Source organism: Prosopis cineraria, unplaced genomic scaffold (genome assembly GCF_029017545.1).
Source record: "Prosopis cineraria cultivar Desert tree isolate PC_DT_omini unplaced genomic scaffold, ASM2901754v1 PC14, whole genome shotgun sequence".
NCBI lineage: Eukaryota > Viridiplantae > Streptophyta > Magnoliopsida > Fabales > Fabaceae > Prosopis > Prosopis cineraria.
Window position 1 is genome coordinate 728,657 of NW_026555345.1, and position 17,567 is coordinate 746,223.

General features: G+C 32.5%; 2 protein-coding genes across 5 annotated transcripts; both read right to left on the bottom strand.

Annotated features, from left to right (window-relative positions):
• Positions 1-2,319: 2,319 nt before the first annotated feature.
• LOC129292734 (transcription factor ABORTED MICROSPORES-like) lies at positions 2,320-5,421 on the bottom strand. Of its 3 annotated transcripts, none has more exons than XM_054930359.1 (8): positions 5,187-5,420; positions 4,763-4,868; positions 4,482-4,661; positions 4,316-4,394; positions 4,143-4,211; positions 3,232-4,047; positions 2,954-3,130; positions 2,320-2,832 (listed from the first exon to the last, which is right to left on the bottom strand). In XM_054930359.1, exons 2-8 carry the CDS (start codon positions 4,861-4,863, stop codon positions 2,629-2,631), a joined length of 1,626 nt encoding a protein of 541 aa, XP_054786334.1. In that variant the 5' UTR covers positions 4,864-4,868; positions 5,187-5,420; the 3' UTR covers positions 2,320-2,628. The 3 variants fall into 3 exon arrangements, with proteins under 3 accessions (XP_054786334.1, XP_054786336.1, XP_054786335.1); XM_054930361.1 differs by having other exon boundaries at positions 2,368-2,500; positions 5,187-5,421; XM_054930360.1 differs by having other exon boundaries at positions 2,673-2,855; positions 5,187-5,421.
• Positions 5,422-11,038: 5,617 nt separating this feature from the next.
• LOC129292736 (transcription factor ABORTED MICROSPORES-like) lies at positions 11,039-13,261 on the bottom strand. Of its 2 annotated transcripts, XM_054930363.1 has the most exons (8): positions 13,151-13,261; positions 12,748-12,853; positions 12,460-12,639; positions 12,293-12,371; positions 12,151-12,219; positions 11,681-12,088; positions 11,418-11,594; positions 11,039-11,245 (listed from the first exon to the last, which is right to left on the bottom strand). In XM_054930363.1, exons 2-8 carry the CDS (start codon positions 12,846-12,848, stop codon positions 11,060-11,062), a joined length of 1,200 nt encoding a protein of 399 aa, XP_054786338.1. In that variant the 5' UTR covers positions 12,849-12,853; positions 13,151-13,261; the 3' UTR covers positions 11,039-11,059. The 2 variants fall into 2 exon arrangements, with proteins under 2 accessions (XP_054786338.1, XP_054786337.1); XM_054930362.1 differs by lacking the exon at positions 13,151-13,261 and having other exon boundaries at positions 12,748-13,089.
• Positions 13,262-17,567: the final 4,306 nt, after the last annotated feature.

Below are 17,567 nucleotides of genomic sequence, written 5' to 3' on the forward strand. Positions count from 1 at the left end.
CCATTTCTTTTTGTGTTGGGGATGGAGAAGTTGTCACATGTCATCGCAGATGCTGTTGAAGAAAAAAGATGGATGTTGTTTATGCTTGGAAGGAGGAAGGTAATTTCACATTTATTATTTGCAGACGATTTGCTTCTCTATTGTGAAGCTGAGGTTAGTCAACTAAGAGTAGTGCTAGACTGCCTCAATTTATTTTCTGAAATGTTTGGTCAAAAAATAAATGCTCTATAGACTACTATGTATTTTTCAAGGAATGTATGTGACAGTAAATAGCTAGAATTGTTAGATGTCTTTGGGGTTTAAAAAGGAAAATGACTTGGGAAGGTATTTGGGTGCTTTTATAACAGGGGGAAGGAATTCAAAATGGAAATTTCACTTTCTGTTGATAAAGTTTAGAAGAAGTGGTTGGAAGAAGAATAGTTTATCCTTAGCAGGACGTTTAATGCTAGGACAATCTGTTACTTAACAAATGCCAGTCTTTCACATGTTACATGAAAATATTCCTAAAGGTGTGTGCCAACATAGTGAGAGATTGTAGCCGTGTTTAATGTTACAAGTAATATGCGACAAAATGTAGTGGAGGACTATGTAGGGGAGGATGGTGCGTGGAAGCTTGTTGAATTAAGAGGTTGGCTTCCAATAGAGGTAATTGAGAAGATTAAGGCATGTCTATCGCCTTGTCCAGATGATAATGAAGATAAAATAAAATCGATAAGGTCCCCAAGAGGGCAATTTTCAGTATCTGATGCATATAAGATAATTAAAGGTTTTGATGGATTAAGGGACGATCGGTTATGGAAGGAAATTATGGGAGTAGAAGGGACCTAAAAGAATCCAAGTTTTTCTTTGGATGGTAGCAAGGGAGAGTTTACTCACTTCGATAAGAAGAAGCAGATGTTTGCAAACTTCTCCACTATGAGGTGTATAGATGCTGATGAAACTGTTTTGCATGTGTTAAGAGACTGCAAGTCTGCAAAAGAGGTATGGTATGGTTTACTGCAAGGAAAGAGATGGGATGATTTCTTTCACCTACCACTTCAAGAATGGGTGCTGCAGAATTTAATGTGTAAGAAGGGAGCATGGTCAAGGCGGAATGTGATGAATGCTGTAAGTATATGGCTTTTATGGTATTGGAGGAATTGTTGTTTGTTTGAACCTGATTTTATGTGGCCAAATAATCCTAAATATGCTATAAGGAAATATGTGATGGAAATACGTGACGTTTTTTATGAACAAGGCCATGAATGGAGGAATATTTGTACTGCTGTGAGTTGGGTGGATAAAGTTGAACATAGATGGTGCAGTTAAGGGGGTGAGGGAACTTGCTGGATGTGGAAGTACCTTTCGTGATCATGAGGGACGATGGTTAGGAGGTTTTTCATGGAATTTGGGACATTGCAGCAGTGATCAAGCTAAGTGGTGGGGCTTGCTAACAGGTATGTCTCTGTTACAGGCTTACAGCAATTTGAAGGAAGGAATTTTATTGTTGAAACTGACTCAATCATTATGGAAAGAGGAATGAGGGAGTTTCTTCATACTGGGGAAAGTAATAATAGATTTATGAGATTGGCAGCAAATTTTATGACTGGGAGGAAGTTTAGAGTGTGTCATACGTTTAGAGAAGGAAATATGTGTGCAGATTGATTAGCAAAATGGAGCTTCCTTCAAACCAAGAACATCCATCTCCTAAAGGATCCATATGATGGTCTTATTAGCTGGTTGCGAGAAGGAAATTATGATTTTTTTAAGTGCTTCTAATAAATAAATCATTTTATATTTATTTTAAAGTAAAATACTCTATTCAATATATATAAATATGAAAAGATAGTATTAGTTTAAAAATAAATAACTATTTTATTAAAAAGTGAAATTCAGTTAACATGCTTTATATTTTTAAATAGAGGGAGCAAGTGTATCTTAATATACTACTTCATTTTTTTTTCCTAAAATGATGGATAGCATTTATTTGATAATTTAACACCACACTTGGCTAAAGCTAACCAATTTAATTAATTTTAGCATTTTGTGTTTATTTACCTATGTTTTACCAATGTTATTTTAAAAAACACCCACGCGCACACATGGTTTTATTTATGTCTGATAAAATTTATGCTAAACTAAGGAAGGCTGTAAGGTAATTTTCCGATCTTAACTTTATTTTTGCCTCATAGTCAAGTTCATTTATTTTTGAGCTATATTGTTCATGATACCGTATATTGGATTGTTAATTCATGTCAATCATGTCGGAGCAATTAGTCATGCTGGTTCAAAGGAGACATAAACAGTGTCATGAACACTAATACGTTTAAACTTTGGCCCTTTGTTAATGAGTTTGTTATGCAGGAACAAACAAATAAGAATTTAGAATTAGAACAAAATAAAATAGCATTTCTGTTTTGGTCGAATTCACGATTGCAAGAGCAAGTGACGTTCCTTAACTTGAATTTGATTTGATTTCCCTCCCAGTAAATCTTTTTGCTCAAGTGGTTGTGCTTCCAATCTGGCAACCAACACCGGACATGCATAATTTCAACATTTTTTGCACTTAATTTGCCTAAGCTTATGGGCAAAACAGCATTAAAAAAAGTACAAGAAATGAGCCTAAGATTTGAAGAGGTAAAAAAAAGACTAGGTATGAATGTGGTGTAAATGATGGGGGTTATAAGCACCCGTGCGGTGGTTGTGAAGGTGAAGTTGTTGATCTTGCTGATGATAGTTTTCTGATGCCGAACTTGCGCTCATCTCATGATTCCACCCTCTACATGGACTCCTTATGAGCTCCATTAGGGACTCTCTGACCTCTTCAGCTTTTACCATTTCATCCTCCTTCTTCTGCCCCCTCCAAACACACCATACTTAATTCCAATTTCATATACATACGTATATATATATATATATATATATTGTCAGATTTTGGATGAATGAATGAGGAATAGTACGTAAATATGGTTACCTCCACTTTGAAAACATTGGAGACGAGGCACTTGTTGCTGGTCACTGTCGCATGGATGACTTCCAGCCCCAGAGCGTAGAATGCCTCCATCAGTTTCACAAACCCACCAGGTCTGTGCTCGCAGAACACCTTCACGTACAATTCTTTCCCTTCTATCACTGCCACTTCCACTTGCGCCTGCATTTCATTCACTCACTCACTCACCAGATTGATTATCAGACAGCACACATCATAACAACGCACATGTCAAAACTATAAGATGGATTTATATATGGTACCTCCATTTGTTGTGTCTGCTTATCGTTTGGAGCGTCAAATTCCTGCTTTTGCTTCCAGACATTGCCATTCCCTGATTTCCCCCGGTGAAACCCATTTTGAGTCTTCATTTGATCGGCTTTTGGTCCCACTTCAACCCCAACAACATTATCTGGTTGTTGCTGTTCATCCATTTCTGAGTGTTCTTCGAGCTCGTCTTGCAGCTCTTTCACTTGCTTCTGCAAATCCTTCACGTACTCAATCGCGTCCCCGAGAATCGACGCTCTGTCTAGCTTAGAAATTCTGGGAACCAAGGACCGAAGATTATACAAGCTGTCGTTCAGCTTCTTCCTCCTCCTCCTCTCTGCCAGAAGGTTCTTCGATTGATTCCCTTTCCCGTTCCTTCGCCTGTACTTCCCATCATCCTCTTCTTCGTTCTGATCACTGCAATCCGACATCGAATCTGACCTTCCCACCAAGTGTTTGATTAAATCCTTATCGTCCCCTTGCTGCTCCTTCTTCTCAATAGGCTCCACAAACTGCTGGCTTTTGTCGAATAGGAATGAACCTTGGGAATCTTCGAAAAAGGCGTCGCTTTTCATTATGTTCTGCGGGTTGCTGTAGCTATATTGCTGCATCAAGTTCATCGGTGAATTGCATTGATCATGTGGGGGAAGACTTGAAGTCTCTGATGCTATTGTATTCCCATCATTCTCATCCCCTAAAGGGGGATTCATATTTGGTTGCATATGACTGAGAGAATTCACGTCAATGTCGAAGCTCATATCCATAATGCAGTGGGCTGTGATGAAATCTATCACCTGTTGATCTTCTGGCACCTGTTATAAATAGAACTAGACAGCTCAAATGTTCCTGCCACAGAGGATGCCTCTCAAGGTGAAGATATACAGGTGAAGTAAACTTTATTACGTACTTGCTTTGTCACGAACAGCTCAACTAGTCCCCCAGGCACAGGAATCAAAACCTGGGTCCCAATTGCTTCCTGCAGAATTAATATAAAAGCTCTCATTATATAATATTAGCCGAAAATGTGAAGTCCGCCGTTTTGCTTCTGCCAGAAGACAATAATATATGAAAGGAACGTACTTCCAAAGTGTTTGGGTCAAAGCTATTAGAATAGTTCACCCAATTGGGCTGATTGGACAATAGTGTCTCTGCACGAATCCTGTTCATGTACAAATTCAACTGGTGAGATAGTAGGTCTGAAAAACTACAACCGGAAGCAGAGTAAAGCCGGGAAAATGAATAATACCCAGAATCTAAGGTTATGGAAGTGGGAAGCTGGGAAAGTAAATCACAGGACTTCGTTCTGGAATGAGGAAACACGTTATCTCTGCATGGAGCCACTGATGAAACAGGGAAAAGAAGCTCTTCTCCACCATTTTGGCTACCTTCAGTGCCAGCACAAGAGCATCCCATCCATCCAAGAAACCTGAATCACACATCACAATATTGGACAAGGTCGAAAGTGGAGACAGGAACAACGGAACGACAAGAATAAAATGTGGTTTCAACGGATGAGTTTTTGAGAACCTCTGGTCTTGGCTTAGCTTCCAGTGAACACAGTAGTCCCAGCCATTCAAACCCACAAGTGGCCTTAGTCTCTCGGACGGGCTTTGCGTGATTATGTTCATGTCACCTGCAACAGGAGTAATTAAAGCTAACGATGGAGGCTCTGAGTAGAAAACAAATACTGGTCAAGAGACTGTCAGATCAGAGAAAGCAAAATGACGAAACAAATTTCATCATGAAGTCTGTAGTTTTCCCAAGATAGTACCAGTGCTCGTACTTTAAAGAACCCATACATATATACCGTCCGATAATAGCAGGATTTTCTCTTGCACCCTAAAATGGGAAAGGCTACTTGGTTTGACTGAAGTAGGAAGGAAGAAAAACAAGAGCAGAACGGAAGAAAGACAAAAGGGAAACGAGAAGAAACAAAAAGCAAGATCCATACAAACTTAGTTGAAAGCAACAGTTAACTGCATCCTTTTCCACCGTGTGTCGAAACTTATCTCATCGTCTCAGCAAAGTTGCCCACACACATGCTGTTAGAAAAGCTAGCTCTGCGATGCAATATTGGAGAAGAAGGAGGAGAAGCAGCAAAGAATTAAAAGACAATCCATAATGCTCCTTTTTTAAAAAAATTAAATAAATAGAGAAATGGCCGTTACTCAGGTAGGTGAAATGCAGAGGGTGTATGAGAGAGAGTTTTGATGTGAAATAAGGTTAAGGAGGGGGAAACGAGAAAGGAGGAAAGAAAAGAGAAAAGAAAGATATAGATGAGTTGGTAATGATGGCAGGAGCAGATTGCATGACCCAAGATGGCGTACAAAACCTTAACTACCTCACTAAAGTATTTCATTCGTTTATATTTGGACCATAGTACATTCTCCCAAGCTTCAACCACCCTGAATGGTATAAGCAGGTTTAGAGACAAAGAGGTTAGGCTGTTCCCCATTGGCCATTACGTTGAAACACAATAACTTGCACCAACTTACAAGCATAACATCATGTATAGGCTGTCCTATAACTAAAACAAGGTAACAACATGTGTACACTTTTGATTGCTGGTGATGTCAAGTTTAACACGGACGGTTAGCCTTCCATTGAATTTAAAGCCAATGGGGATCTCCTTGTTGCCCTACCAAGCCTGCGCTTCCATCATCACATAGGATTGTAGGCTGATGTATTGTCTTCTTCTACCATTTTTTTCACGACTTCATATACAATACAGTGCGTCGTTATTGAATTTGAGTTCGGATCAGTGCTGCCTCAGTTCATTTATTTGTTCATCTCACACTCCAGTCTTGAATACTTACTTTTTTAAAAGGTTAAATTCTGCACAACTTTCCCAAATTTTAATTTTCAGATTAGTTGCATATATTGACCTAAGTAAGGGAGTTCATGGTAAAAATAAATAAATAAATAAACATAAGGGTTTCAATTATGTTTTAAACTTTCAAGTCATAGTGTTATGGGAGAGGATTATCTCATTTTCCCTTTCCCTCCTCTTCATTTCCTCTTCCCATCATCATCATCAGATTAACATTTCAATGATTAAGTTTAATATTTTATAAAATTATTATCATTATTTTACACAAAAATACATAAGTAAATGTAAATTGTTAAAATTTCACTTGATAATTTAAAATATGGTGGTTAAAAATAAAAATTTTACTTCATACAATATTTTAAATTAATATTCTACAATGTAAATTATTCTGAATAAGTTTTAATTAATAGTTTAAATTTATTTATATATATATTTATAAAATTACAATAATTTTATAAAATATTAATTTTAACCATTAAAATTTTGATTCAATTGTAGAGGAGAGGTCAAGGAGGCGAATGAAAAAGAGATTATCATCTCCCAAAACTTTGATCCAATTGTAAAATGGGGAAAGGGAGAGGAAGAACAGGGAGTGGGTAAAAGTTTATGATGGTTATACATAATTTTAAACATTTAATTAAATCAAATTCAAATATTGTTGAGTTCAATTGGAAATACCTCTCTTTACAAGTGTGTTGTAATACATTCTTTAATATCATTATATTTCTTTTTACCAAGATATTTTTTTGGGTTATTTTTGGATCAACTTGTTGATTTTGTTGGCTAGGTTCTTTAAAAAAAAAACAAAGGAAAAAATTCTGTGGTAAGCAGTTTGGTTTCTTTGGTTTTTTCCATGTTTCCATTTCATTTGATTACAATATGAAATTATTGTCAAATACTCCCTCCAGTCCTATTTATAAGTCATTTCTACCAACCTCATCAATATTAATACAATAAAAGTACAAGGAATAAAGTAAGTAAAATTCCAAACATGCCCCTATATAATAAATCTAAAAAGTAATGTCTTGTTACTTTTTCTTTTTCATAAAGGGTAATTTTAAAAATACCTCTCAAATATTACCTAAAAAGACGCATTATGACTTATAAATGGGACCAAATACACCTTTTAAAATGGGATTTATAAATGAGACCGGAGGGAGTAAAAGTTATTCTATGAAGCAACTATATTATATAAAAGTAATTGGATACTCGATATATGCTATGACATGTACAAGAACCAAATATGGCATATGATATTGGAAAATGATTATGCAGATACATAAGCAATCTAAGTAAAAACCATTGACAGATGTGAATAAATTATTAAGCCACTAATGGGCTTGATTGATTAGGCTCTTTTTATTCTTTTGATCAACTATTTTTTTATTGTTGGAAGGTGGTGGATGATGATAAAAAAAAAGTCATTTTTGTTGTATTTTGCTGAGCCTTGATTGGGAATGTTATTACTTTGAATTCAAAAAAAAATATTATTCAAACTTTATTTTTCATCTATTCTTCTACTTTTTCAGAAAACCATTGCTACCAACTAAAACAAATTTATTTGCATGATATTGACCTTTATCTGCCCTCAAGTTTTAGAATTGGCCTTGCAAGTAACTGTACAATTATCTTGGACAATACTTGAAGTTTGTTTTTTTTAGAAAAAACATAATTTTGGGTCTCTATACTTTACTCATATTTTATTTTTGGTCTTTATGCTTTTTTTTGGTGCTTTAGATCCTTAAACTTTTGTTTTTTATTGTTCAAGTTTCCTACACTTTATTCATAAAAGGTTTTCAAATAATGAAAAACAAATGTATAGGGATCTAGAACATTAAAAAAAAAAGAACTAATAGCAAAACATGAACAAAATACAAAAATTAAAAGTTATATTTTTTCTTTTTATATATAGAAAAGTTTTTGAGTTGGGTTTCTAAAGCTCACTAGGATCAGAACATACCTTCAAACTCAATGAAAATTTATATAAATATTTACAAATCACTTACTGATAAAATGTTTACATTAACAATAAAATTTGAACCCTCAGTCTTGTGAGTTATGTATGGGCTAAATCCTCAGCAAGTAGAGCAAATTTTGTTCGTGACACAACTTGAAGTTGTTGCCTTTGTTTTTTGGATCAATGTTGCCTTTGTTTCTGTCCACATTTGTTTTTCTTCTTGAGTTTGCATGGCCCAATATGGATTCTTCTTAGACTTCATATTGGGTCATCTTTTCTACATGTGTATGTTTTCTATAATTTAGTGTTTGCGTTTTTTTGGTTTGTAAGTTTCCGTCAGTCTTGGTGCAAGAAATTCTATTTTTTCCATTCAATCTTTTTAGTTTTAAATATATGATCTTTCCTAAAAAATTACATATACGCAGATATTTTTAGAAAATAAATTTTATAAATTATTAGTTAGCTAGCGTTGAGTGGAAAACAATTGACTTAAATGTATAAGTTCTGCAAATCATTAGCTATACATTGACTTGAATGAGAGTTGGTAACTATTTTCCTTTCCTACACACACACACGCACGACCATATGAGATAATTTAATATTTCCAAGAAGAAATTTTAATATCGCCTGAGAGAATTCAACAAGCTTGTGGAAAACAGTTCAAAAATATAATCACAGTTGTGGAGTTTCACTTCTTTGCGTTAATCTCAGATTATTGTGAAATCCCAAAATTAATTAATTTTATTGTAAAGAAGAACAAGTTACATACTTAATGAGCCCAGAAATTCAGTAAATTATTCTGAAAGAGAAATTCCATTCTATTGACTTACCAAACCTGCGATAACATCATAGACAAAGTCCTTGTGAGCGAAAGAAATGGTTTTTTGATATCTCATAGTGAAAGTAAAATAAAACAGTGGAAAATGGAACCTTTATTCTCTCTTTTTTTTTTAAATAAAATAAAATAAACTAAAGGTAATATTACGTTAAAGGAATTAAAAAAAAGACTTATTTTTTTTCTATGAAAAGTTGCAAACCAAACATAACTTTAAATATTCTTCAATGGGTTAAAGTATGCTTTTAATTTTATAAAAAAATTTAATTTAATCTCTTAATTTTATAAAATATTTTTTCAGTTTCTTAACTCTAATACTATTGTTTTTTATAGTTATTTTTTCATGCTGATCATTATTATTTTTTTAAAAAAAGTAAACTTAGTATGTCAATAATATTTAATAATGATTTGTCAATATTTAAAAGTTAAATGTAAAATTTTTTTGAGATAAAACTAATGGTATTAGAATTAAAAGATTAAAAAGATACTTTATAAAATTAAGATATGAAAGTAAAACCTTGTACAACGTTAAATGATTAAAAGTATACTTTAGCGTTCTTCAATAAAATTACATACAATATAAGAATGAAAGAGAAAATTTTATTGTAAACTCAAAATATAATACTCTTCTAGTGTTATTTATAGGGCAAAGAGAAAAAATTAATTTTAATCATATTTATAAGACACTTCACTATTTTTTGGCTAAAATACACCTTTAATCATTTAACTTTATATAAAATTTTATTTTGGTCTTTTAATTTTATAAAGTGTCTTCTCAAGCTTATAATCCTAACACCTTTACAAGAAATTCCTTTATTAAATTTTTAAATGTTGATAAGATATTCTTAGATATTAATATATTAAGTTTAATTGTTTAAAATAATAATTATTAATATAAAAAATAATCATTAAAAACTAATGATGATAGGGTTAAAGAACTAAAAAAATATTTTATAAAATTAAAGAATTAAAATGAAACTTTATATAAAGTTAGAAAACCAAAGATAGACTTTAGTCATATTTTTCAAGAAAGATTTCAACAAAAACTCTTTGACATAGTCAATAAAAAAGAGAATTCCAAAAACTTTGAAATTTCATTGCAATCTAAGGGTACTGCAATGAAATTAAAGTGCTGAGGGAAATGATAAAATCAACCCTCTTCATAAAATATATCCAAACAATGCAAACATGAGTTATTTGTTTCCTGATTATCTGTTATTCATTACATTACATTACATTAAGTTATTCATTGTCATACTATATATTGTTTATACATTACTTTTAGTTAATTTCATTTCAAATGTTATTATCATGCTGATACGAGTTGCTCATTTTCTTATTTAATATTGTTCATTACCCTACATCCGACCTCACTTAGTAGAATAAAGGCTTGTTATTGTTGTTGTTGTACCCTACATGAACTTATTTGTTTGCTCTATTATTTATTGTTTATCAATTACTTTCAATTAATTTCATTCCACGTGTTATTATCATACTAACATTAAAATTAACACTTGTTGCTCATTTTCTTATTTTTTTATATTTATTTTTATCTTTATATCATTATTAAATGCTAAAAATATTGATGGAAACTTATTTAATAATTGATTTTGATAAAAAATATTAAAATTAACTTATAAATAAAAGCAGAAGAAAGTACACCTTAAATTATCAAGCTTTTCCCGTCTCTCTTACTTTCTTGGTGTCACTTTTCTCCCCCTCACCCCCCCGGCCCTTTCCCTCTCCCTTGCCCTTTTTTTTTTCTCACTCTTCTTCCTTTTTTCCTTCTATTTCTTCTCTCTTGCCTTTTTTCTACAGCCTCGGAACACCCCTTCTCTCTTCTTTCTCATTTTTTGCTCACTTACCATTTGATACATCGAAGAGAGTGCCTTGGCTTTTAAGTGCAAATTTATAGTTAATAATAATCTTTGAAAAAGAACAATTGATATTGATTTGGAGGCTACTCCAAGTAATTTATATTATTATTCATTCATTTATTCATTTGATTTGAACTTAAAATTAGTGATGATTTTAACAGAGTCAGCATTCTAGTGAATTTATAATCCCATCGACATAAATATATAAAACTTATAGCATGTCTGATGAATTATAAGCTATTAATAACGGATTTGGTGGTTCGCCTTGCTCTCCACCATGCAGTACACAAGAAAACGTGTCTAATTATCTTAAAAAACAAGCACACTATTTTTTATATATTGCGGGCACATGGACATAGTAATCATACAGACAAAGAAATAGGAGCAAGATGCAAAGTGATAGCATTGAGACCCTTGCCCCTTCAATTTGGGATGCCGCAGTACTTAAACTCATAAGTTCCACTAGTGACTCCCTAACTTCTTCAGCTTTTACCAATTCTTTCTCCTTCATCTGTCAACTCAAAACGCACCCACATAATTCATTTGCAGATAATATATAATATATTCAAGACAGATTAAAAGAGAGAATTAAGCAATTCCAAGAATCTTTGTTGAAGACATTAGACTAACAATTCCATTAATCTAAATGGTCTAAATTTTTTGTTCCATTGAAGATGGTTTACCTGCACTCTGAAAATGTTGGAAACAAGACCTTGGTCGGTAGTGACATTAGCACGGACGACGTGGAGGCCCAGAGAGTGGAATGCCTCCATCAGTTTCACGAACCCACCAGGTCTGTGCCCACACAACACCTTCACTTTCAACTCATTCCCCTTTATCACTGCCACTTCCACTTGCGCCTGCATTTCATTCATTCATTCACTCCACACATTAATTATCATACCACACGCATCATAGCCACGCTAATATCAATTTGACAATATACCTCCATTTGTTGTGTTTGCTTATGGTTCGGAGCATCAAATTCATGTTTTGGCTTCCAGATACAGCCATTTTGGGTCTTCATTTGATTGGCTTTTGGTCCCATTTCAACCCCATATACATTATCTGCTGCTGCTGGTGGTGGTTCGTCCATTTCTGAAATTTTCTCGAGCTGCAAGAGCTTATCTTGCTGCTCTTTCACTTGCTTCTGCAAATCCTTCACGAACTCAATTGTGTCATCAAGAAGAGACGCACTGTCTGGCTTAGAAATTCTGGGAACCAAAGGCCTTAGACTTAACAAGTTCTTAGTGAGCCTCTCCCTCCTCATGTACTCTGCCTCAAGGTTCTTGGATGCAGTCTTCTCCGCTGCTCGGGATGTGACAAAATCGATCACATGATGATCTTCCAGCACCTGTTACAAGCTATACAGTTTAAATGAGGCTACCTTGAAAGATGTCTAACTTAATTACGTACTTGCTTCGTTGCAAACAGCTCAACTAGTCCACCCGGCACCGGAATCAAAACTTGGGTCCCAACTGGTTTCTGCAAAATTACTAGTATTTTATATCATTCGCTGAAAATATGAAGTCCCTCTCGGTTTATGAAAGGAACTTACCTCAGAAGTATTAGAATCTAAGCTATTGGTATAGTTCAACCATTTGCATTGTTTGGATAACAATGTCTCTGCATGAATCCTGTTCACATACAGGTTAAGCTGGAGAGTAACTGAGTCTAAAAGTTACAATCGGTAGAATAGTAAGGCCAGAAAAAATTAATGTATACCCTGAATCTAAAGTTATGAAAACGGGAAGTCGGGAAAGTAAAGCACAGGACTCTGTTCTGGGGTGACGAAACATGGTATCCCTGCACGAAGCGACTGAAGAAACAGGAGAAAGAAGTTTGTCTCCACCACTTTGTCTACTTTCAGTCCCAGCACAAGAGCATCCCGTCCAAAAAAGAGACCTGAATCACACATCACAAAATAGGACATGGTTGAGAAAGTATGCAGGAACAAAGTTTAAACGAATGTGAACGAAAAAATGTGGGCTTAATTCATGAATCTTTGGCAACCTTCGGTCTTTGCTTAATTTCCAGTGAACACAATAGTCCCAGCTATTCAAAGCCACAAGGGGCCTCAGTTGCTCAGATAGGTTTTGCGTGACAGTGTTCATGTCACCTGCAAAGCGAATAATGAGGCGAAGAAGAAACCAAAAACCAGTCAAGAGCTTGGCAGATCAGATAATAAAATGAGACGGAAACGAAGTTGCTTAATTGTGTATAATTCTATCTTTCCAATGGAGAAGGAGAAGACCAGAAGCGAACAAATAAAGCAAACTCTAAAATTCCTGTCGTTTTTTTTTTCTTTTTAATTTTGTAAATAGTAAATATGAAAAGTGGCCGTTATTGTGGTAGGTGAAGTGCAGAGAGCGTATGAGAGATAGATGAGTTGGCAACGATGGGGAGAGCATATTACATGACCCAAGAGGATTGGGGAGAGCGTTGATGTGAAATAGTTTAATTGGGTGGTGTCAAGGGAGGGAAAGCAATAAAGGAGGAATTGGGAGGAGGAGAAATGAGAGATACTTGAGTTGCGCCCTTGGCAGAGCATATTGCCAAACCTAATAGCCGTGATGATCGCCTTTGTATTTCAAAATCTTAATTACACTCCCTTCCTTCTTGTATTCTCCTTCTCTCTAAAAATATATAATATTTTTAATTAAATTTTATCTTTTAATAAAGTAATTACTTATTTTTAAATTTATTCTGTCTTTTTATATTTATCTCTATTAAACATTTTACAATAAATATAAAGTAATTATTAATAGGGGCATTTTTGAAAAAATACAATGATTACATCTCAAAAGAATAAAAATGCTTTACATTTTTGAACATCCAACTCCTCAAAAAATACCTTATATTTTTTAACGGAGAGAGTATAATATATTTTTTAAAAATTTATTTCGTCTCTAAATATAAAAGGTGTTATGATATTTTTAAATAATTAAATAATTTTTTCTTTGTTTTTTTAAAAAATAAAAAGATATTAATTATTTACTTTACCTATCACTATCATGACATTAATTGTAACATTATCAAGGGCAAAAATAAAAAATTAATATAATTTTAATTAAATAACAAACTTTTGTTAGTGTGTAAAATTTGACTAAAAACATCATGTGTATATATATATATATAGCGATAAAGGAAATAATTACTTACTTTAGTCTAACCAACTCTCCCCTAACAACCCCCTAAATAAATAAAATAAAACAAAAATTGTCATTTATTACATAGATATGGGATTTTTATAAAATATATAACAAGTCACGTTACTTACATCTCACTTCTCAAATTTTATATAAAATATATACCTAGATGATGTTTAATGGTATATTTCCTATCCATTATAATACAGGGTATTGATAATTAATTTATAGTTTTTAAAAAAATATTAGTTGAAATCTAAACTTTTTTAAAAGATTTATATCTTTTCAATTATAACCTCATTAAATATTCTATGTAAGAGTTTTAATGATGATTATTAAAATTTTAATGTATTATTTTTTTAAAAAAATAATAAATAAAATAGAGGTATAGTTAAAAAATAATTATAATTATTATATGTCCTTGTGATCTTGAGGGAATATATATATATATATATATATATCTATATAAGTTTGTAACTTTTTCTTTGTTCTTTTTAATTTTTATCGGACTCCAATTTTTTTTTTTTTTAATTGAAAGGCTAGCTAACTGCTGGAGGGAAAACTACGGAAACAGAGTCAGTACAGACGATGGTTCATGTCAGTGGACATGCCACTTTTACCATGCAAAGGATTATATAAGCGCGTGGATCTCTTTTCCTCACGCCATTTTTATGTGTATTTTGTTTTGTTTTCAAAAAAAAGGTTTATATAAACGCAACACTTTCATAAACTATCACTAAATTGGTAGGTAAGGGTTTTGTGGAAAAGTGAAATTGTAAATATGATAAAAATGGAATGTAGAATTGGCATTATATTTCTGTATCTCCTGGGAAAGTCATTAAAGGCAGAAAGGGTGGATGGAAGTCAAAGGAGACCAAATACTTAGAACTTGAGGTGTTGGCATTCACACTATACAGTCTGGTCGTCCCGCGCTTGTTGGCATTTGTTTAACCCACCAACTACCCTCTCCCCTCCTTCCTTCCAACCTTCTTTGGTCCTCATTCCTTTACCCAATTTCCCATACAAAATTACAAATCATTCTCCACCTAATTTTGAAGTAATTGAATCTTATACTTTCTATTTTTATACTTAAATATGATTATAATATTGTCACTTTTAAAACAACGTCCTATTAAAATTCATTTCTTAATTGAAAAAATGTGCAACTTTTTTTTTTTCCATTCTGTCTCTGTTTTTTCTTTTAACTTTGAGTATAGTCCATTTAAATAGTTTATTTCACACTTCTAAAATAAATCGCAGTTGCTTTTTAAATTTACTTGGTTATACTTCCTTAATCAATTAGAGACTTCAATTCATAATCATGTCAAGTATTGTACATATGCACAAAAGAAAAATAAAGCATGTCTTATTATTTTCTTAATTTTAAAATTACTTTAAAACGATCTAATAAATTTAGAATTTAATTATATGATCTCTTTTTCCCGTCAAAGACTTCAGATGATCCTATTAGAAACACTTAATATATGATGAAAAGAATATTCTGGCAAGATCAGGATGCAAGCATTAGGAGCATGTGGTTATATGCAAGCCGATTTATTTTCCGAGGTTGGTTCTATATTACCAACTAGGAATGCAATTTGATATTACTTGCACCATTTGAATGTTTATTTTGATTGTATTTTGATCCTTAGGTCATATGTGTTGTGGTTAAGTAAATTATTCAAAACTAAAATACTGATACAAATATGATTGTAATTAAATAAATGTTTGCATTTGAATTATGTTTAAAGTCAGAAATAAGGGTCAGGCTTGAAGGCTCTATTTAAATAAGGGTTTGAACTTTAGAAATTAAACTTTTTTTTAAAGTAACCAGGCTTGGGCAGCCCTTTAAGTCTTAATAAGCTGGGTTATCTTACACACACACACACACATGTATATATTTGATTAATAATAATATAATTTGATTAATATTTTTTGTAGATAATGAAGAAGAAGTTGTAGAGATATATAATTGACATTAAATCTTCACATTCATCTTTAACAATTGAACGTACATCTAAGAGATCTAATATTTTGTTTTTAAATGATGATGATAAGAATTTAGATTTACATTAATGAAGATTTTAATCTTCAACTTAAATTTAAAATTTTAAATTTTTGTTGAATTTTATGTGAGATTTTAATTTATTTTATGTTAAATTTTAAAATATTTTGTTTAAATTAAAATGTTTGATTTGTTTTTGAAAAGAGGACTTAAGCCTGGCCCTGAGCCTTATAAATAAGGGCCAAGCCTCAAAATTAGGTCAAATTTTGGATAATCGGGCTTTAAGGCCTGAGCCCTTAAGGGTCAAGCCCATAAAGGTTGGGCCCACCTTAATTCCCACCTCTAATTATGTTGCCATTTAATGTTAATTACCTCCCTCTTATTTTTGGAATCAAGGGATCGAGGGTTTGAAAATGAGACATATGTGTGTTATGAATGATGTGTGGGTTGCACAGATTGTTCTAAGTATGTTGAGTATGGTTTAGGTATTGGATTAAGCTGTTGGCATATTGGGTTTGGAACACCTTAGTTATGGTTTAAATGTATTTGGGTGTTCTACTTTCTAGTATGAAATAATTTGAGAGTAAAATTAGTACCATTAGCTAGTTGTGGAAAGAGCTTTCCATAGACATTAAGATTATTTTAATCAGATGTCAAATAAAGATTTGGAATACTTTGGAATTTTGTCCTTGGAGCTATCAAATTAATAGCTTCTATTGTCAATCGTTGTGCAATCTCCTTTAAGCCGTAGTGAAACCTCATTTTTGTGTCTTATTAATGTTTTACTTTTTATTTTTAATCGTTTTAAGTCTAAATTGATATCTCATGCTTCCATACATATTTTTACTCTGATTTAAACTTGTTTAAGCTTTGATTTGAAGTGTTTTAAGTGTCAAAACTTGGAATCTCATATTTGTCTTCTGCATTTAAAAAGATGAGTTTGTCTATTTGGCTTTCCAATTGATTTAATATTTTTGGTTTTGAACTATTCTACTATGGTAGAATTTATTCTACCATAGTAGCGAGCATTGACTGTAACATCCCAATATAAATTTTAATAGTTAATTTGGGTTAATAGAAAATTTTAAAAAAAAAATAATTTTAAAAAAAAAATAAAAAAAAATAATAATAAAATAATATTATTAAATTATTATTATAATAATAAAAAAAAAGGTGTAAAAACAAGAAAGAAAGGAAGAAGAAGAAGAAAACGAATTTGCTTCGTCCGCCGCCTCAACAGTAACAATAATAAAATAATAATAAAAGAAAAGAAGAAGAAGAGAGAGAAAATAATTTTAAAAAATATGTGGGACCCACTGAATTTTTATAAAAACTCACCTTCCTTCATTTCCTCATTCATTCCTACGCGCGAGCTGAGGCGGAGAGAACGCGAGTCACCGGTGCGAAATATCTAAATTTTTAAGGTAAGAGTTTTTAATAGGATATTTAGGGTGTGATTTTAAGCTTTTCAAGACTAAGTAAGTGTTCTAAAAATTTTTCTTAGTCATCCTTCTTCTTTAGTTTTTGAGTTTGTAGTGGTAGAAAATTTAAGATCTGGAAGAGGGATGAATTTATGTTGAATAAATATGATTTATTGAGGTTGAGATGATTATTTGAGATGAGAAATGAATTATTATGGTTATAGGATTATGATTCTAAGCTAGAGACTTAATTTTTAA